At 39.1% G+C, this 21,546-nt stretch overlaps 3 protein-coding genes across 3 annotated transcripts in view; 1 reads left to right on the top strand and 2 right to left on the bottom strand.

Moving 5' to 3' along the window:
- Window positions 1-2,200: 2,200 nt before the first annotated feature.
- On the bottom strand, window positions 2,201-7,549 carry cpox (coproporphyrinogen oxidase). The gene is made up of 7 exons (XM_054602721.1): window positions 6,849-7,549; window positions 6,312-6,455; window positions 6,077-6,187; window positions 5,806-5,947; window positions 4,669-4,887; window positions 3,224-3,328; window positions 2,201-3,124 (listed from the first exon to the last, which is right to left on the bottom strand). Exons 1-7 carry the CDS (start codon window positions 7,387-7,389, stop codon window positions 3,040-3,042), a joined length of 1,347 nt encoding a protein of 448 aa, XP_054458696.1. The 5' UTR covers window positions 7,390-7,549; the 3' UTR covers window positions 2,201-3,039.
- Window positions 7,550-10,210: 2,661 nt separating this feature from the next.
- ccdc181 (coiled-coil domain containing 181) lies at window positions 10,211-14,458 on the top strand. Its single transcript, XM_054603415.1, is given in 7 exon segments — window positions 10,211-10,266; window positions 11,330-11,439; window positions 11,826-12,039; window positions 12,042-12,787; window positions 12,916-13,062; window positions 13,432-13,592; window positions 14,127-14,458. Coding segments are annotated over 6 exon segments (1,542 nt in total). The 5' UTR covers window positions 10,211-10,266; window positions 11,330-11,337; the 3' UTR covers window positions 14,299-14,458.
- A 757-nt stretch (window positions 14,459-15,215) lies between these two features.
- p3h2 (prolyl 3-hydroxylase 2) overlaps window positions 15,216-21,546 on the bottom strand; it is a 56,591-nt gene continuing 50,260 nt past the window's right edge. Inside the window, exons 6-15 of the mRNA XM_054602660.1 lie at window positions 19,715-19,804; window positions 19,179-19,219; window positions 18,563-18,654; window positions 18,310-18,437; window positions 18,120-18,215; window positions 17,753-17,903; window positions 17,369-17,486; window positions 17,134-17,209; window positions 16,603-16,743; window positions 15,216-16,459 (exon numbers count right to left, since the gene is read on the bottom strand). Coding sequence (XP_054458635.1) covers window positions 16,367-16,459; window positions 16,603-16,743; window positions 17,134-17,209; window positions 17,369-17,486; window positions 17,753-17,903; window positions 18,120-18,215; window positions 18,310-18,437; window positions 18,563-18,654; window positions 19,179-19,219; window positions 19,715-19,804 — 1,026 coding nt within the window. The 3' untranslated portion in view covers window positions 15,216-16,366. The remainder of the gene's footprint in view (window positions 16,460-16,602; window positions 16,744-17,133; window positions 17,210-17,368; window positions 17,487-17,752; window positions 17,904-18,119; window positions 18,216-18,309; window positions 18,438-18,562; window positions 18,655-19,178; window positions 19,220-19,714; window positions 19,805-21,546) is intronic.

Raw genomic sequence — 21,546 nt, 5'->3', positions numbered from 1 at the left:
AGCTCCTCCTGGGGAACCCCGAGGCGTTCCCAGGCCAGACGAGATATATAAACTCTCCAGCGTGTTCTGGGTCTACCCCGGGGCCTCTTACCAGTTGGACATGCCTGGAAAACCTCTAAAGGGAGGCGTCCAGGGGGCATCCTGATCAGATGCCCGAGCCACCTCAGCTGGCCCCTTTCGACCCCTTTAAATAGCACATACAATACTATGACTTTTTTTCGATATGGTATACTACATTTTTTTTAATGATGTACATTTTATGGCATAATATACTATGACAAATTACCACATATTGTACAATGACTTTTTTCGACATACCATGACTTCTTTTTTGAGAACCCCCCACTAAACTATAACTATTTTTGACATATGTTACTATGACTTTTTAAACTCTTTTTTCAACATACTATATTATTACTTTTTTTCGACATATAATACTATGACTACATTTTTTAAGAAAAGAAACAATTACTTTTTATGACATACTATGTTATGGTTGTTTTTCAACATACTATACTATGACTATTTCATGACTTTTTTAAAACATAGTATACTAAGACTTTTTCATGATATACTATACTTGAACTTTAATTGTATATTTATTATGACATTACAACATACTATACTATGACTTTTGTAATGGTCTGTTTAACAAAATACTATACTATTACTTTTCTTTAACATAATGTACTATACCTTTTTATTACATACTATAGTATGAGTTATTTTCAACATATGTTACTAAGCCATTTTTACCACTCTTTTTTTGGCATACTATACTATGACTTTTATTACAACATGCCATACTATGACTTTTGGTACATATTATACTGATTTTTTTCGACATATGTTAAAGACTTTTTTAAGACTTTTTTCGACATACTATGGGTTTTTTTCAACATACTATAGTGATTATAATAACTTTTTTATAAATCACCTTTAAAAAAAGAGTTTATCAATTGCTTTAACAGACAAAGCAAGGAAATGTAACAACAGAAAGCTTAACAGTGAGGCCTATCAAAAGCTAGAAAAACTAATGTAAATGTAAAACCCTGATAAAACAGTATAAAACATGAAAACAATAAATTAAATACATTTAATAAAATAATGACTTTTTTTACAAACCATATTGATACTATAGAATTTTTATGGCATCCTGTGTTTTGACTGTTTTATGAAATTGTGGCAGGAGCCAACAACTCCACCTAGGGAATTAAATCCCAAGAAATATGGACTTTGGAACCTTAAGGTATTGTTTTAAAAAAATGACACACAGATACGCCAGATAAGAGACAGGGATGTGTTTGTAAAATGAACCAAAGGTTTTATTTAAAGAATAAAAAATAATCACATGTGCTGGGTTGGGAGCTGCTGGAAAAGAGAATATCAAATACTGAAACCAATAAGGGATTAAAAATAATTCTTACATAATACATAAAAATCGTGAAGACTCTAAAATATCCTGTCCAACATAAACTAAGCAGGGGCTTAAGTTGAAGCCACTGATGGGGAGGCAGACTACACTGAGGAGTGCCCAGGGGTACTACCGGTAACTCACCTCAGGTGCAACACAGCAATCCTCACAACAGAAAAGGTGCACTCTCCACTCATATCCCAGTGCGAGTTCCTGCATGCATAAGGTGCAGGGACCTCTCCACAGGTGCCTAGCCTCCCAACAATGGCAATTGGTTTTACAACGTAAATCAAAAAACACAAGGTGCGCCAAAAAAATAACAAGTAGACGTAGTATGATATAACTTTTTTATGATTAACTAAACTAAGACTTTATTGTGACTTTGTTCGGCATACTATTCTGTAACATTATTTTTTTTACATACTACACTATGACTGTTATGACTACATTATCACATTTTCAGTGGCATACTATACTATTAGTTTTTATGACATATTTCTACTGCATACTATACTGTAGCATTTTAATATTTTTCTTGACACTTTTTTAGGCCGTATGGCATCTTTTATGACATATTTATGGCATACCACACTATGACATTTTCATGGCATAATATACTATGTTTTGTTTTACTTTTATATTTTTCATGACATCTATCATTTATAAAAATATGATACACTGCTGAGCTTTGGTCAGTTTCTCACTTAGAAATCGTGAAGATTCAAAGGTTCATTAAAGGTTTAATTACAGCAAAATATGTAAAATGATGCACAATAAATAAAGAATGAATTCAGTAGTACAATCAAAAGGTGACAAACAATTTATTATAAGTGTAAGCTATAAATTATTTTTACATTTCAAAAGCCATTTTATTTTCAGAAACACATTCCTCTCTCGTCAATGAGCCACATGCGCTGTGACTCACTTCTGACCTCTCTGAGCAACATGCTTCATCATCCAGCTATTGTTTTACTTCTGGTAAAACGAACCAGGAGGTGACTCACTAACCAAAAGTGAACAACAACGTAAATTGGGCTCAAGAGGGATCAGTCCATTACTAGTTTGTTATTATTAAGCTTTGATTGCCAAAAAAAGCCATTGTTGTGAGCAGATGCACTGTAACATTAAAAAAAAAGATTTGTTTAATTTGATTCCGGTGGTGGCACACACAAACATGCTCAGTAGCTCAGTTTCCCCCTATTTTCCCTTTAAGTGCTTTGTTAAAGGGGAGTAGAGCTCCAGAGCTTCAAGTACAGCAAGCCACATTTAGCACAGGCATAGAACAATAAAAAAATACAGCTCGTGTTTGAAACTCACACTTCTTAAAAGAAGCACATCATCAATGTGAGATGACCTTAAATCAGGTACAATTACCACCTGTGGCCCCCAGCACTAATACAATCCCATGATTAAGTGTTTTCAAGGCTGACGGACAAGGCATAAAAAACAGGAAGGAGAGAAAAGTACCATTGCAGAATAAAAAACGTATCAAGCAAGTGCAATGTAATATCATTTTGGTAAACAGTATTAACTGCTGCTGACCTTGTCAAACAGGTCACATCATTATAAAACACAACAAAGACGGATTCCTGGAGGTTTTGTCCATTTGAACCTGTAAACACTGGTCACACCCACTCCTTGGGGTTTCGTAAAACCTCCAGCATCTCAGCCTCCAGGGTACCTTTGGCAGGCTCGTGCATGTACTCCCACCTGAGGATGAAGGATGAGTTGGTTACCAAGCGACACAGACAGCTCATTAACATCATACAACAGAAGGACTAGTAACGCTTCAAACCAGAGTGATCTTACCTGGCAGTGAGGGGGAGGGACATGAGAATGCTTTCAATTCTGGAGCCAGGCGTGGCCAAGCCAAACTTCACTCCCCTGTCGTACACCAGGTTGAACTCCACGTACCTACAACATTTACACACAAAACCTGTGGTAGACTGCTAGCTTTGTGTGGTTTTCATACATTCAAGGGTGGATAACACAAGTTGGGAGCATTTTTCATAACTCTAAACAATGGCGACAGTGCTGACAGCGGTAACAGTGTTTAACTGAGGGGGGACAACAGGGTGGATTCTACATTTCAGTGTTCAGCGCCCTGTTATCAGCTGTAACCGTTGTATGAGAGCAGTGCAGAGTGGCATTGTGAGCTAATTAGTTGGGCAAACGCTCACAAGCACGAACATGCACTAAAAGCCTGCACGCACGGCTATGTCAACAAAAAAACGAGAATCTCGAATAACTACACACACAGACGGAGAGCGATTTCATTCTCTGCTCAGGTAGATATTACTCCACTGTATCTTTGAATGGCAAATATTTGTTTGCTGCTTTATTAACGCTCTGATTCCCTGACGGTCAGGACGGCGCTATCAGCTTACATGAACAAATCGTGCACTGAAGCACAAGCAGCCAGTCCGGCTATGTAAATAAAACAGGGAGAAGCTCAGATAACAAAACACACAGACGGAGAATTGAGGACACTGTTAAGATCGGTTGTGTCATGCAATAGTATTTAAAACGAATAGCCATAATATGGTATGTCAACAAAAGAGTTGTCCATCCATCCATTTTCCGTAACCTGCTTATCCAGTTAAGGGTCGCAGGGGTGCTGGAGCCGATCTCAGCTGTCAATGGGCGAAGGCAGGGTACACCCTGGACAGGTCGCCAGTCTGTCGCAGGGCTAACAAAAGAGTTCTAAAAAAGTTATTGTATAGTATGTTAAAAAAAAGTCTCAGTAGAGTATGTCGAAACAAAATCATAGTATAGTAAAAAAAAAAAAAAAAAAGTCATAAAAATGTAACAAATGTCAAAAAACTTTTCATAGTAAAGTATTTTATAAAAATGACAAAAAAGTCATAGTATAGTAAGTCGAAAAGACTCTTAGCAACATACATCAAAAACAGACCACACAGTCTGTGTTTGGAGTCTGAGTACACCTCAAAACTTTTAAACAAATCATTTTGCACCTCTATGTTTGATGTTTGAGTGAGTTCATTTTCATCAATAAATTCATAGTTGATTTGGCTAACTTTTTAAGCAGTATGGGTTATATAAAGAAGTCAAACTCGTCCTTTACTTATGATGGATACAATTTAGGTTTAATCAGTAGAAATAGTCTTAAAAAGCCTTGAGTTACTGAGCTAAAATGGGCAATGAATTATAAAATCTCCCTTTAACGATCTCCTATATAAAATGTATACATTACTCATCAATAGCCACCGTCTTTTTGTGCGTCTTTTACTCACCGTCCTCGTCGTACCTGCTGCCAGTCCTTCTCCTCGTCAGTAAAGGAGTCATTGAGGTGTTTGGAGACAATGGGCAGGTAACAGGGCACCACAGTTCGGGCGCAGCTCTTGACAAAGTTGAATGCTTCCTCCTGACTCGGGGTGTCCAGGTCATCGAAGAAGATCCCTCCTATACCCCGAGTCTCTCCTCGGTGCCGGATGTAGAAGTATCGGTCACACCTAAATATATATAACAAAATATATCAAATCAGTAGATGTTTTTATTTTGTTTATTTTTAACCAGGTTGTGCTGATAAAACATGTTTCATTGTGCAGAGGCTACTGCTGCTACACATCAAGCTTGTGTTTTTGGATACTCTTCTAATCTATGGTGTTGTGGGCATTCAAGGTGTTACTTTGTGATTGTAATTTACACTTTTAATGTATCTACTACTCAGCATTTTAAGCAGTAGTTTTTAGTAGTTTTACTTTAATTTGGGCTATGCAAATGAATTATGCAAAGGCAAGAGGACCAAAGAAATTAACAATAAGTCAGATGATAGCATATAGTGACAGTTTATAAGGGAATTTAGATGAGAATAAAAATGTACCCTCGAGTTTGCCCATTAAGTATGATGCTAAAGCTACAAAATAGCTAAGCTTAGCCTAAAGACTGGAAGCAAGGGGAAAAGGGTAGCCTGGTTCTGTCTGTGGGTAAAAAAAAAAAATCTGCCTTCCAGCACATCTACAGCTCAGCCCAACTAACTTACAGATATGTGAGTTGTATCAATCATCTGATCGAACACTCACCAAGGAGGCAAACAAGCCTATTTCCCAAAAAGCCTTACTAATCCATGTGAAATTTAATTTCAATTTAAGGTGACATAATGTACTTATTACAAGACGAAGCAGATAAACCACACCCGCCTCCCTTTCTTATCCCAAATGGTCATTCAGTGACTAACGTTAGTCAGGGCTTAACGGTTTTTCTGCAACTGCAGATTTTGAGCAGAGACTTCCTCTTATCACCATCCCACAGTGAGAATACACCCACTGTAATCCTCACGTGCCAATACACGTAACTCAGACCTTCACATGCGTACGTGCTGAGGTGCACACATTTCATAAAAGCGGGACTAATCTTGAGTCAAACTCTACCATTTCTTAAAGTCGGGGTAATACTGCAGGTGGTGCTTGTCACAGGCCTCCTTCAGGGTGTTGTGGAAGTGAAAGGCATCTTTTTTATTGACATAAACTGGAGTCAGGTCTGTGCCTCCACCAAACCACCACTGCTTGGTGCCTGGAATAGACACACAAACACACACATACACAGACAAGAAGAAAGAAACAAGGGTTATCATTCATTCATGCACTCAATAGTGTCACTGACACCAAGACACAACTGCTGACGTCAAGGACCGACACTCACCATCTTCCTCCTCGATTTCAAAGTATCTGTAGTTGAAGTGCACTGTGGGGATGTGGGGATTCTTGGGGTGGATGACGGAGCTCACACCCATGGCACAAAATGGCAGCTTACCTGAGAGAAAACAGAGCATGACGTGAAACTCCATCCATTACATGAATGTAGGTAACCACACCTCTTATCAAGCGCTGCATCAAGCTTTAAGCCTGCACACGGATATCAAGTTTACAAAACGTACCATCTTTCCCTTTGAGGACTTTCCCTCTGCTCCTCATCTGCTTGGCAGCCTCCTCGGTCAGGTTTCCAAACACCACAGACACATTGACTCCTGCCTTCTCAAACACCTTTCCATCCTGCATCACACAGCTGATTCCTCCGCCACCTGACACAGAAAGATAAGATAAAATAAGATAAGATAATCCTTTATTAGTCCCGCAGCGGGGGCATTTACAGGATTACAGCAGCAAAGGGGATAGTGGATTTTTTTTTTTTTAAAAACAAGATCAAAATAAGTATTATAAATAAGCAAATGAGCAATAAAAAAACAGTAAAAAAAAGTAGAGAATCCACAGTAACTGAAATATTATATATACAGACAGAAACTATTATAACTATTTTATTGCACAGTGTATTAGTGTATTAGTGTCATGTGGTCTACTGGGAGCAGAGCTGGTTGTGCAAAACACACGATCCCAAAATTGAAGACATTGAATGGAAAGGGAGGTGAGATGGGTTGTTCCATTTACTGACAGATTTATGGCTGAATGTCCCTCACCTTCATTTCTCTTCCACCTGTCCACCTTGAACGTCCCGCCGTCCACCTTCTCCAGGGCGTTGCAGAAGTCAGCCTGCGTCTGCATGATCAACATCTCCATCCTGGTCCTCATCTCCTCTTTCCTCTGCTGCAGCACACCGACGTCGGTCACCGGAGGAGACATGAACCCTCTGCATCTCTCCAAGATATCCCCCTCTTGCTCGGCCACTGGAGATACCTTGGTTGCCATCTCTGCACGCTGGAAGTGGTCTGCATTGGCTAACAACCCCACCACCACCGCCCCCGCTGCTGCTGTGAGTGCTGCGGCTCCAGTGAGCGCCAGGGCTCCGCTCCTGGTTCTCCCGGCTGCAGACCTGCCTGCGGTCCCCTGGGACATGAACCGCACGCTGGAGCCCCTGCAAAACCATCTTGCACCCGGAAGGAGTGTCACTGGCAAATGCAAACCCCGTGAACTAGCCAGCCTCTTTAAATGTGACATGGAGCATCGTCTCGCTGTGGTCTGAGCCGTCTTGTTTAGCGAGCAGAAGACAATCGTGGCCATTTGTAGTAGAGACCTCTGTCCTCTCTGTGTGTCCAGCCCGCTGATAGTTGTGGACTTTTATCAAAACAATATCACAAGTTGTGCGTGCTTTGAGTCACGTAGTTCTTCGGTAGTGACAGAGGCAACGCGGGAAATGTAGTTCTTTGAAAAGCTCTCCGAGGAGTGAAAGCCTACAATTAACTTCAAGACCCAGAATGCAGTGCGATTTAAAAACGAATGTTGCGTTCAGGGACTCCTCATATGCTCCGTTTTTTGTTTCTTTACTGTTAAAATGAATTAGAGTTAATCTTGTTTGTTTTTCACATCTTTGACTTTCATAATCTTCAAACCAGTGTAGTTACTATACACAGACAGAACTTGAATTAAACTCCAACCAGAATCTCATTAATATATTGTTTTTATTCTATTAACAGTAGGTCCGGAATGAAGTACTGGGGTTGACTGACTTGCACAACTGTCCAATAGTCACGTGTTCTCGTCTGGATCAAACCAGAGCCGTATAAAGAGAGAGTTGCGATCCCAGAAGGTACTTGGCTGGCAATTTACATGCAGATATTGGTAAAAATCGCTGCAAACAGGGATACAGAATTCAATTTTTTGCTTATAAGTAGTCAATAAATCAATCGATTTATAATATTTATAGAGCAACAACATACGTATTTAGACACATCAATTTTGTATTTTCTTTAAGTAAAAATTGGCTAATATTTGAGGATTAGTAAATGTAACAAGTAGAGTTACCTGCCATGTTTACATACAGTACCAGTCAAAAGTTTGGACACACCTCCTCATTCAACTACTTTGAAGAATCTAAAATAAAAAACATATTCTGGTTTGTTGAGCATTTGTTTGTTTACCACATGATTCCATATGTGTTCCTTCATAGTTTGGATGCCTTCAATATTAATCTACAATGTAGAAAAAATAAAAATAAAGAAAAACCATTGAATGAGAAGGTGTGTCCAAACTTTTGACTGGTACTGTATATTACACTTAAGTTCACTTGTTGAATGGAGCAGAGTGAGATTTAGTGGCATCTAGTTGTGAAGTTGCAGAATGCAAGCAACAACATACCCCTCAGTTCACCCCTCTCTTTCCAAGGGTGTTGGAGAACTACGGTGGCCTACCATTAGAGATAGATATCTTTGAATTGTTTTGCTACAAGGTGCTACTCTTATAAACACTCAGTTCTTTTTCATGACCAAATAATTGCTTTTAAAAGCACAAATGTTTAGACAAATAAATTCTTAATAGTATTAGAAATTATTTGAAATTTAGATATAACTAAATATTGTTTGTAGAGCGGTGACAGTAATGTTTACAACAGCAAAGTCTTTATATAAAGTCATTGATATCTCACTGGAAACAAATCCAAAATGTATTGAATGAACGACATTCCTGAGTGAAGTTTTTAGATGATAAAATTGATTAATGAAAGACACAGACATTAGATTGTAAGACATTCCTCCTGTCTTCCTGTCTGCTTTATCTCAGCCAGCAGAGAAGTTTACAAGAACAAACTAAAAATGCTCTAATGCAAGATTTGGTGCTGTACACGTGTAAACATAGCGGATGAGAGACTGCAGATAGAGGTGATTGAATTAGGGGTTGATTTTGTTTCCATGTGCATGCTTGTTGAACAGATGTATTGATAAAGTATGGGCATTTTACTAATGTTTTATTGCACTAACAGTAACGAGTAACACGTTTTCATCAGCTTGAATTATCTTCACTTCACATGGTTCACTTCAGTGTCTCAACCGCAGCCTCTCTGCCTCTGATCTGAATGCTGAATACATAACAATTCTTAGTTTCAGGTCATAATAATTCAGGTCATAATTCAACCTAATGTCACATTTTTGTATAGTGTTAAGGAGAGTTTAGAAGTCTCAAGTGTTTCGAAGTTTCAAAAAATGGCTCAAATGAAATGGCTCTGGGTCAAACAACAATGAGTCTGTCACCTGTTTGTGATAACTTGGTTAAGTTTAATCAATAAAAGACTATTGTAAATGACAGAATATCAGTACATCCTTTGATAATTGTCTCTGTTCTTATCTTAATTCAGCCTTCTTAGCATTGTTCTTTGTTTTGAGTGTTATGTAAGCTGTTTTAAGATTGCATTTTGTCTGCAACAATCTATAACTAGCATTATCTACCATAGAAGTAATAATGCAAGTCTTACTTTCAGGCCTTCATTATTTCACTTCATATTGTGCTTTAGCGGTGCATACTCCAAAACAAATTAGCAATAAATCAAATTACCACAATCAAACTGACATCGAATACATTTCGGATCTTCAAAGCCATTTCTAATATTTATTTATTATATATTTTTTATTTCATGAGGACCCCTGTGTCTAAAATAAAGTTGAACTGAAACTGAGAATGTATTCATAAAACAACATTTTGAGGCTGGAGCATGGGCAGATCAATTTTAAACTGTCAACCTGATTTAGCAGCCATAGTACACTTATATTAATTCTTAATTTCCCATAATACTGTAACTGGCTTTGCTTGTGTTAAAATACACAGAGATCATGCTATTCATACACTATAGCAACCTTTTCAAATGTCCTTGACATTTATTTAAGAAATTTTTTTTCTGAAGGTTCATGGAACAATTTGTCTTGTTTACAGTGTGTTCATGGAGATTTTATTGCTTGCGTTAGAGTTCTGTGTGCGCATGCGCAAGTAGTAAAGCGTGTTGTAGGTCTCTATGGTGACGGGTATATTAAACCTTGTAGGGCTGTAGAGGGACTAGGAGCAGATTATGTGCACAGGTGTTGTTCTGCAGACTACCAGACAGCATGTGGGCCCGTTAGATGGAGCGACAGTCACATTACTTCTCCAGGAATACAACGCAATAACCTGCTGGTGGTGAGTTTACTAACAACCATATTGCCACAATTTGTTAATGCAATTTATTCCCATTTCAAAAAAAGAAGATTGTTATGAATCCTAATTGTGCCTTAAGAGCTCCTGATTCTGTCTCCGTCCTGTTTATTTTTATAAACTATATAAATATAAAAGCTATAAAAATAAACAGGATTATAGTCTATGTTAAACTCCTAAGCCATTGGAAGTGATTCTGAGTCACAACATCAACATAGCTCCTGTAAACATAACCTACATGTCAGCAGAGCAGAGGATATGTTTGTTAGAAATAAAACCACAACAAGAAAAACAGCTTACTGGTAACCTTGTAGTACAGATTTCTGTCCAGTAGGTGGCGACAAATCCCCCCAAAACAAGTAGGTTACAGTTCAGCTCTGTACAATCCATTTATATCTATTGGACATAAAGTGGTGTGAGATGTGTGGGAATTGGTGCCAAAATCAATCAAGAACTCTGCTGCATATGTTGCTGAATATGTTGCTTGTCATTTGATTTGTGTGATGTTGTTTTGATTATCCAAATAGATGGAACCTGAAGGGATACCATGATCTGTATAGTACTCTGCTGTAGGCAAGGCTATTGTATGTCTATTAATATCCTCAGTATCACATGTCATAGGATGTCTATGTCTATGTCTTACCTCTATCACCTAGGTGGCAATAAATAAAACATGATCTGTTATGTCACCATTGTAATGCAATTAACAACATAGTCATATTTCCATATATGTCTTAAATATTATGTTTTATTTGCAGCAGAATATCTACGTTAAAGTGAATGCCGTGTGTGTGATAGTGCACGCCCTGAAATTTGAAGCATTAACATTTCAAAAACTCTCAAAACTGTAGAAATACGGGGTTAAATGGCTATTTAAAACTTATTTTAGTTGTATTATTGATATGAGGAGATGTCAAGAAAGTGTGTGTATATATATCTTGGTAATCCGATCAGTAGATGTTGAGATGTGTCACTCAGGTCTGACTGACTGAGACCCTGCTTCAGGTGTGGCAAGAATCTTGTTTGAATTTTGTCTCTTTTCTTCCAGTGAAGATTATGAGTGAGGTGGTTTGCAAAAAGCCTCAGGAGGAATATGAGGACGACTTTGAGAAGGATCTGGACTGGCTGATCGGAGAGGAAAGCCGTAGTGAAGACCAGGTGATCAATTTATATAAGATCGTTGGACAGAGTGATTTCATCTCCTCTTCTTACTTTCTTGTTTTTATTTTAAATCACACTGCTTCTTTGTTTTATTGTGTGAAACTAAGTTTGTGCTGAACTGGTCCCTGACTTTGCTCTGTAAAAATGTAACAGTGAGTAGTGTTGAGTTACCTGACCTGGTACATATCACTGTATGCATGTGAAACCCACTCGGTTGACATACAGTGACATACTTTCACTGTGCTCCAGCACTAGATGCAATATTGATGAACACACACACATGTCAGTTATCACAACAGCACCTGCTAAGTATTGACGTGGCTCATTCATTTACCTGCAAACCTAATTAATGAATGCATCGTGTCTGCCTTTCCGCCCCACAGGGTCCTGACTTCAATGACATAGAGGCAGAAATTGACAAAGAACTGGAGGAGGATGAGAAACAGAAAGGAAAGAAAAGAAAACCAAAAAGCCACAAGGAGGAGAAGAGAAGCAAGAAAACAGAGGAGCTGGATGAAGATGAGGAGAGGTGGCCTTCACCTATGGAGCCATTGGAGTATGACTCAGACAGAGACAGCCCTAATAAATCATCACCTATAACCCCCCACCTCCAGGGATGGACGACCAGACAGATGAGGAGAAGAAGTACATCCTGGAGAAGATCCAGCAAGCTAATCGAGACTTGCACGACCAAGCAACTCCAGATATGACAAGGCACAGGCGGCTGCATTTTAAAGAAACGCTGGTGGACCTGGTGGTGCCTCCGCTGCAAGATGGAAACGCCGGTGAGGGGGAAGGGGGACAGTGCAACAAGGATTCAGAGGCAGAGGCTGAAGTGTCGGGGAAGCTTTCCCAGCTCAAACTTTCCCCTCGGGAGGAAAGCGTAAGATCTGGCAATGCTGGGGAGACCATTGAGGGAGGGGTAAAGGAGGGTAGAGTCCTTGTAGAAAAGGATGGTAAGTTTGATCTGGTGAGTCTGAAAGAGGTGGAAAGTCAAAGACTTCTCCCTCCCATAGTGAACAACGGCAGTGACTCCCCACGTCATCAGCAGCAGACTGTGAGCTCCAGTAGGACCCACGGGTCCTCCTCGTCTCCTCGTCCTCGTGCCGGCTCTTCCCCCTTCCAGCACGGCATAGATCACCTCCGTGCCCCCAAACCTCCTGCTCAGCCCAGGAACAGGCCCAGCTCAGCCAGCCACAGCCAGAAAGGCAACCAGAGGAGAGGCATCAAGCGGCGGGTGCAGTCGGCCACCGGGACACCCTGCCAGGCCACCTACACCCTTTCCCCCCAGCAGAAAGAGCTGCTGCAGAGGATCCAGGAGAGGAAGGAGAAACTGGCCAGAGAGGTAAGAAAGAAGTGTTATGGAGGTTAATAAAACGTTTTCACATTTCAAAAAAGTCCTTGTTAAAGTGACACATCTATCATTAAAACATTTCCACTTTTGATTCTTGCTGTTCTTGCTAACCTTACGAGGAGGAGCAGAGGAAACAGGAGGAAGAGGAGCAGAAGAGGCAGGAGAATGAGCTGGCGTTTAAGGCCTGGCTGCTGAGGAAGAGAGAGCAGTTTCAGGAGGAGAAAAGGATCCAACGGGCCCAGGAGATGGAGAGGATGAGTTCTAAGGTATGGCCAGAAGGGGGCACACTAATCTGACCAAATATGGCTGTACAGTACTGATATAGCCTTTATACAGTTCAAAGTTTGTATTCATAATCTGAATATGCACAGTAACTGAAGTTATAATGAAAAATGTAGTGGACCAAACAGTAGAATACAATATTGGTTTCCAAAATGTAGTGTAAAATAAAGTATTAGTATAAATACCGGAAAATGAAAATACTCAAGTAAGGTGCAAGTACCGCACAATTGTACTTAAGTAAATGTACTTATTTACATTCCACCAATGCTTGCCACCTAATGTGTAAAATGATGTTTTATGATGTGTTATCTTCAAATAAGCACTACAGTTTTGCTCTTACAAATCTTACAAAGCCAAAAGACACCAACGACTCGGAAGAGTCCTTCCGGCTTTGGCTTCAGAGGAAGCAGGAGCAGCAGCAGAAAGAGAGACAGCTGGTGGAGCTCAAGAGGCTCGAGGAGGACGGTGGTTACCTCCTACGCAGCCGAGAGGAGTGTGAACGTGCCTTTAAACTGTGAGTTCATTTTTACATTTTCATTCACTTAAAGTGTCAAATGACAATGTGTCAATTTTTCACAGTTATATGTCGATATACGTCACTCTTGATGTCGTATCCTCAGATATAAAGAATAATGCTGTGTTTTTTTGAGATATGGTAATAGACATTTAGCCTGTTTGAACATTTACTTAGCATGTTAACAAAGTTAGTTAATTAGTTAGTAACACAGCATTTCCACATGTGAAATTTGCCTTCACATGTTAAATCACATCACATGTTAAATGGTTTTCTCACATTTTTAAATGACATGTTTATCTTAAAATTCACATGTGAGAAGTTAAAGATTTGAAGTGAAACATTTCACATTTTAAGGTTTGCCATCACATGTTAAAAACATGTTTTCTCCTATCAAATATGATTTTTAAGATAATTTCAAATTTGGTTTCAAGTGGGAAATCACAACATAATGGAGGATTGCAATTCAAATGTGCGTATTTAAAAAAAGGGTAAATTCATTCCTGGTCCTCTCCATCCTCCTCCCGTCCTCAGGTGGCTGAAGAGGAAACGGGCGGAGCAGCGAGCGGAGCAACAGGCAGCTCGAGAGCGCTCCCGCAGGTTGGTGCTAGAGGAACGCAACGCACGACGCATGAGGGACCTGCTCTGTTCTGTCAATGAAACCAAACCATTCCGATTCAGCGAACAGCTGGCCTACCACTTCTAAACCAAAAAAAACCCCAACGTGTCTGCTGGATTTACACATCACCTCACATGACCGTCGTCAAAAACCACAGACTGTGCAGCACAAGATTTGTTGTGGATCATAAGACATAGTTTATTCTGTGTTCAGTTGTTGCTTGGGTTTTGTTTGATCACTTCTGTTTCTGTGCTGTGTTAAATCACATTTCTAAAAAGAAAACGTTTACAGCAGTGACCTCAGTGTGATAAAATGTATTGAGTGAATGATTTTTACTGTATTTAACGTTGTCTAGTGGCAAATGCACTTTACTTTAAATGGAGCTCTTCATAGACAACAGGGCTGTGCAGCTCGATTCAAGAGCTGAACCTTTTGTTACTGTTTTCCTTTTTTTTTGTTTGGTTACATAACAACATCCAGAAACTGTAAAGAAATGAAATATATATCTGTAAGAGTAAAAAATGTCTGGCTGTTTAAGATACATAAATCAAACAGAACACAAGTTAGGAAAGGGCGATAAGGAGAAAATCCAATATCACAATATTTATGACTAAATACCTCAATATCGATATTGCGAAGATATTGTAGAGTTAACTATAAGTGCTTTACACAATTACATTTTTGATCAGTAATGACGATATAATGACTGAGTGGGTAAAGTCAAATAATAGAACAATAGCAAGCTAGAGCAGCCTGGGATGTTCAGATAATTCACTTTACTGTAATGCAGCCTTTAAAACAAGTAAAAGACAATACTTATGCCATATTACAATATCCAAAATCTAAGACAATATCTAGTCTCATATCAAGATATGGATATATTGCAATAATTGATCAGTTTCTTCATTTTAAAGCCATTCTTATTTGATACAAAATGAATGATGTTTCATTTTATGACGTTAATAAATTAAGTAAAAATACACCATAAAATATCAATATGGAATTTTATATTTTTAATAGGCATGTACACATACATTTTGGTGTGTTACAGCATTTCAGAATTAAATATCAGTGAAACAAAAGTGGCCAACCTCATAAAACGACAGGCTGAAGGTTCTGGTTAGCAGTTTGAATCTTGATTCTCTCCATTGGATTTACAGTGCACGACTCGGCCTATCATCTGTATCATCAACACAAATATAAAGAAATAAAAGATAGACACAAATACGTATTCCTTGAAACAGGAATGATTGACATCTTTTCTGAAAAAAAAGTTCATATTAAATGCAGACAGTTAGGACAGCAGCTGTCCATTATTAAAAACACATAAATAAAAGTAAAACATAAACACCATGTTCTCAAGTCAGTGAACATGTTTACCAGTATATTTTGCTCTGTGTGCCCAGAAAAGAGGCGAGTGAGTCATCACGCCAACAACAAGAGGACAAGTGGACAAAGTAGTAGAAAGAAGACATTTTCAGTTTCAGACTTGACACACAGAGAAGGACAGAGTGCATGATCATTATGTATTCAGCATATTAGAACATATCTCTTTCTTAAACTATTTGTAAGAGTGCTATTTCAAAACCAGGTACTATTTTAAAAACAGTGCACCGCTTATGTTTAAAATAATTTCTACTAGCACTGTTAATAATAACATATGTAACAGTACCATTTGTGAATTGTTTCGAACTACTGACCACTGAAACTTAGTTATTTTTAATATATGTACTTTTATGAATAAAACCCATTAGATACGTTGTCCAGAACAAGAACAAGCACAACTCAAAGCAAAGCAAAAAAAAAAGTAAATTGCGGTTCTTCTCTTTGCATTCTTCACAGTTCAGTGAGATTACAGATATGATCAGTCTTATATGAAACAGTCTTCTAACCAGGTCAAAAGTGAATTGGATTTTTTTTCTCTACTAGAAGCTGTCACTGGAGGGAAAGACAAAGAACAAAAGATAAACTCAAGTACTTGTGTGTAGAGAAACATTAAAAAAACAACACAAAAAAATGACAATATAATAAATCTTGCACTTCAAACAGTACAAAAATAGAAAAGTTCTGATCCAACGGTCGATTCAATAAATAGTTAAAATATATAGAAGGATTTGATAGAAGGGGGTGGACTGAAGCGGTTTTGCTTCAGCTTCTACAGTTCATCTTTAGGGTTGATGTTGAGTCCTGGACCCAATACAGACTGTGTGTCCAACGCCTGGATCACCTCGTCCGCCTGCAGTCTCTCCTAGGAGAGAAGAAGAAACTAGAATTAAGGCCTTGTATATCTCTGCAAACCGGTCTATTTGAACCAAAATCAGGATGAAATAGAAGCAAAGTGATAATTTCCCCTATGGAAATAATAGTTCTTAAAGTTAAACATTAGTTTACCAGTTCTCTGAAGAGCGGGTCCAGGGTGAACCACATAGCGACAGCACACCTCTGCCCGCTGGTAACGGCCTTCACACCGTGTGGGTTTTCACCTCCTGATGAGAAACCCACCATCCTGCCACATAAGGGCTTCACTGATGCCTGGAGAGGATGGAGGAGACAGAGCAGGAACGAAGGTGAGGTGACAAATTACCATTATTATCTGTTTATATTAATAAGACCAACACATTTACAACAAGCTTGGTTGTTTGAGCTGGCATTTGTCCTGCTGGAGGATCTAAGAGTGTGATCCCAAATGAAAAACTGTTTTTATATTTGTATATTATCTCTGTTATGTTTATATTTGGTTTCTTCTTTCCACCCATATGATGTCAAGAACAATGCTTGTGGCCATAGAGAGTGGGATGAACTTACCCTGAAATGATTAAAAAAAACCCTAATAAATTACCTTTAATATAAGCACATCCACTGCCTTCCTGTGCAGTAAAATATTTTTTACAACAAATCTCACGTCAGGAGAAACCATCTTACCGTAACTGTTTTGGCATCCATTTCTGTGAATATGAACTCCCCTCCTTCAAAATCTCCATTTAGATATAACAGTGCACTAAAAGTAAAAAAAAGAAAGCAAAGGAGAGATCAATACAGACTCAACATTAAATTAAGAGAGAGATAAAGTGACCGTTATTCTTCTTTTACTATGTATCACAGCTGCAGAAAAGTAGGTTTGTTATTTCCAATCGTGTTGCCAACGGGAGCCTCATACCTGTAGTCTCTGTATGTGTACGCTGGTGGTTCCTTCCAGCACTCGTTGGCCTCGGGGTCCAGCAGACAGTTGTCGGCGTGGATGGGATGGCTTAAGTCATTCCTGTGATCCTGCTGGCCTGTGAACAGACAGATTTATTGTAAAAATCTTCTATACTTTTCCCGGGTTTTCCTCCAGGGTTGGTTATTTCTGAGTTTACCACAACCGAATCATGCAGTATATGAACCAGGATCAGTTAATAATCCTACTGTTGGAGTTATTTTCATGACAAATGTTTTGACTGTAATTATTAATGTATATTAAATGAATTTGAGCTAAATCTGAGAGTATCACTTTTATTCTCAATATCAAATTATGGTATATGTGTTTCTGTGGGTGACTGACCTGTGATGGCTGTCCGGCACACCAGGTGTGTGTAGGAGAAGTGCAGGGTGGAGTTGAGCAGGAAGTAAGACTCGATAACCTGTCTCGCTCGCTCACTGATGTCGTAGAACAGGCGAGCGCTCCTCATCGGCACTCTGCCCTCATAGCCGTACTGCAGGGAAGAAGAAAAACCAAAAGGGACACTGTAACAAGTAGAGTCAAACAATAAATCAAGAAAGATACTATTCAGGTAAAAAGGTCCTTTGTGACACAAATCTTCTCTCAAAATGAGTTTTGCACAGACAATATGCCAGGTTCTTGTAACTTGGACAACTATTTGGGCAGATGAGGGATAGAATAATTTGTTTATCTTCAGCGGTTAGCATACCTGCAGGGTTTTGAGTACAGTGGCTCCTTCAAACTTCTCATTGGGAGTGTGTGGAGACATCCTCCCTCTGTAACCATCTCCTGCCATGGTGACAGTCTTGAACACAAGAAAAAAAAAAAAAAAAAGAATTAAGCTTTAAAAGTTAAGATTTAAAAATCATTATGTTATCAATGTTGTGTAATGTGCCTACATGAGCCAGGCGTCGGAGCTCTGAACACTCCTCCTCAGATATAACATGATCCAGTAACACCCGCTGGGTCCCGTTCAAGGCCGCGGAGTTCTGCACCAGCTGCACGTTTTCATACACCAAAGGGCCACCTACACAGATCACACAACAGTATATGTTATCACAGCCATGGTGGTCGGAGAAGATTTAACTGAACACTAATGACTTTCTTTTAGCAGTTTAATTCCTGTTCTGCTTCATCTCAGTGAAGGTTCACCTTCTTTGAGTTGCTGTGGAGCAGCGACAGTGATGTCCTTCTTCTCTGAAATGGGAACATACTCCATCCAGCCGTCTGTGCCGGAGGGAATCCTGGAAGACCAGAGAATGCATTTGTTATAAGGAGGGAAGCAGAAACAAGCAAAAACTGACAAGTTGAATTTGTGAACTTCTCAGCAAAGTTGACTATTTAGACACATCCAGCAGATACAAAGCAACATTATTATTCATTCGGAGTCGTGTTTGAATGAATGTCAGTCTAATATTCATTCTCCTTTCATTCTCTTTCTGTCTCTATCAACTCCAGAGGGATGTATCCATCTTTTAAGCTTCTAAATGCTCCACTGTGTTCACCACTGTGTCTAAGCTAAAAAATCTTTACAGAGTGGATGGAATCTGTAGTGTAGGGTGACAAATCCTTGTGGGTTTGTCAATAAAAGAGATCCCTTTTCACACTACACTTCAGTTGATCCATTGTTACAACAAAATTACTAATATAGCCTCTTTACTTTCTTATATTATATATATTCTTAAATTATTTATATATATATATAAAAATAAAGTTAAACTATAGTAAAATATATATTTTTACTTTTACAGATGCAGATATCTCTTACCTGTTTGAGTCTTCTCTTCCACCTGTGCTGCTCCAGTAATTCTGCAAGAAAGACGAGGAGCAATCTATTACCTGAAATTATTTACTTTCAAAACTCTAATTCAAAACACAAAAGAAGGCACCTGACCAGTGAGACTGATTTTACTGATTTTATAAATGCTGTGTACAAAGACACGTGAAATATGATATCTTTCATTGTGGCCAGCAGGTGTCGCTGTTGGCTGAGAGGACAGTTGTGGCCGGTGGCCGTGCCAGACACCTGTTACTCTGCTGTGAGTCATCAGGCAGCAGGGGCACATTAATGCGTTTACACACCCAGCAGGAGATCTGCTCTGCATCAGACACATGTGGACTGGCTTACAAATAACCCGCCGTCAAATTACACATTACATTTTTCATTTCAGGGGAAAAAGCACGAATTAAAGGGCACTGCTCTGTCAATAAATACTTGTGGTCAGCCTTTAGTTTGAGTTTATAGTGACACATGAACAATGAGCAGGATTTGGGATGTTGTGTATTCTGTTAACTTTAACTCACCCCTTCTGTAAATTCCACACCCATGGTTTTACTGCCAATCAGAAGGAGCTCCAGTTCCTGTTTGTGCCTCCTCAGGTACCATGCAGCTTCCTGGGAACACAAACACAAAAGGTTTACAGTAGACAGTTTTCTGAGTTTTTAAAGGTACATTTAAACACATGCTTTTGTACTTAACATGTGTATAAGAGGGAAATAACTGCAGGAAAGGGAGATAAATATATATTATATCTTTACAGTACTATCATAAAATGTTCCACATTCATGTCAACGATTTAGCAGATTTTTAAATCACTGCATTTTTTTCATACTTACAGTAACAGCAAAGATAAAAGTATTAGTGGCTTAATATTAACCTGTCATGTATCAAAGCGCATCACCATAACTTTTCTAAACTCTTAAAGTGACAGTGTACTCCTGTACACCCTTTCACAGCAAATAAAGGGAACCATAATGAGTCTTTCCCTCGCCTCAGTGCCGGGACTAATGGAGTGTGATGGCCTCTCTCTTCTCTGAGGGAAATTTTCACTACATTTCCTTCCGAGTAAAAACTTGAATGGAAGCAAAAAAATATTCTGTTTCACAAGCCTTGGTTCCTACAGTAACAATAGGTGCTGCTATTGGCTTTGCATTAAGGTGCATTGTGACAAGAGTCACATGATGACAGAAAGTGTGTTGGTATCGATAGGATTTTTGAGGCCAATACTTCTATTGGTACATTTAAGTAAAAAAAGATGTGATTATGATATATTGGTTGATATATATTCATTCGTATAAACACATTATATAACCATTTCCCATTAAATGTGGTTATTAAAGCACTATGACCAAGATTTGTAGTGAGCAGGACATTTTAAGGCGGAAAATTGAACTTCTTAGTGCTCTCTGGTGGTCTTGAATGGAATGGAAACAGCGTTTGTAAAGTAACTTCAAAAGTGCTCAAACGCTAGCACTGTTAGCAGCATTAGCTGCCGGCCGCCGGCTCAGTCGTCACCATAGTGAATCTCATTTTTAGACCCTTTTATTCAGATATTTGCAGCATGCTAATATCAGCGAAAGTTCTAGTTTTCTATTCATAGAGTATATGCAACCGAAAGTTACAGAGTGTGTAAGAGAAGTTTTGTGTGTATACAACTTAGTGTAAATGTGCTATAAGAAGACATACAGTACTGTTTTTTGGTATTTTTGTCCATGTGATAAGTGGAGAGGTGGTTAGCTTCGAGGCCATGATGATGAGTATCATGAAACTTGAGGATCCAGTAGCGTTTTTCTTGTCATGGTTAAAATAAACAGAAGCCCTATTTTCCAGCACCCTTAATACAAATAGCCCTCAAACTGTTCCAGAGACTTCTGCGGGCACTCTGACATGGCTTGTCCTCCTCCTCCACCATTCCTGTAAGCAGGATTCTTTAGCATGGAGGCAGGACGGGCCTGGCTCTCAGATCTAGGATCTGTAAACGAGCTCCCGAAGGCCGTAGGGAGAGAGGGAGCAGAGAGGAGAGGATATCTGTGGGCCAATGACTGTACTGTAAACTGACGGGACTGGAAAAACTTGAGGCCTAGAAAAATGTAAGCTATGAGTAGAAAAACATAAGCATGAGCTGCAACACGTCGGCTTCTCTTTATCTCACACACACACATACGCAATGTCAACCATACACACACACACTCACCCATTCACAGTCCTGCTGGGAGCCTCGCTCGCTATAATGAGTACCAGGCTTTCTAGGAAAAAGAGGTTGTGTAATTGAGACTTAAACAAGGCGCTTCTTGACTTTTCAAAGCAGCTGATCAGAGTTTTAGGGAGAATTAATTCTCGATGCTGAAGTGGCTGA

Source organism: Anoplopoma fimbria, chromosome 8 (assembly GCF_027596085.1).
Source record: "Anoplopoma fimbria isolate UVic2021 breed Golden Eagle Sablefish chromosome 8, Afim_UVic_2022, whole genome shotgun sequence".
Lineage (NCBI taxonomy): Eukaryota > Metazoa > Chordata > Actinopteri > Perciformes > Anoplopomatidae > Anoplopoma > Anoplopoma fimbria.
This window is presented reverse-complemented; position numbering and strand designations above follow the sequence as displayed.

What these genes read in the sequence shown, in the direction of transcription:
- cpox (XM_054602721.1), bottom strand. Translation starts at nt 7,389, where the DNA reads ATGGCCACGATTGTCTTCTGCTCGCTAAACAAGACGGCTCAGACCACA. An exon ending in CAGGTGGAAGAGAAATGAAG is followed by an intron (nt 6,456 to 6,848) that starts GTGAGGGACATT and finishes TTTCTGTGTCAG; the next exon opens with GTGGCGGAGGAATCAGCTGT. An exon ending in CAGCAGGTACGACGAGGACG is followed by an intron (nt 3,329 to 4,668) that starts GTGAGTAAAAGA and finishes TAAATGTTGTAG; the next exon opens with GTACGTGGAGTTCAACCTGG.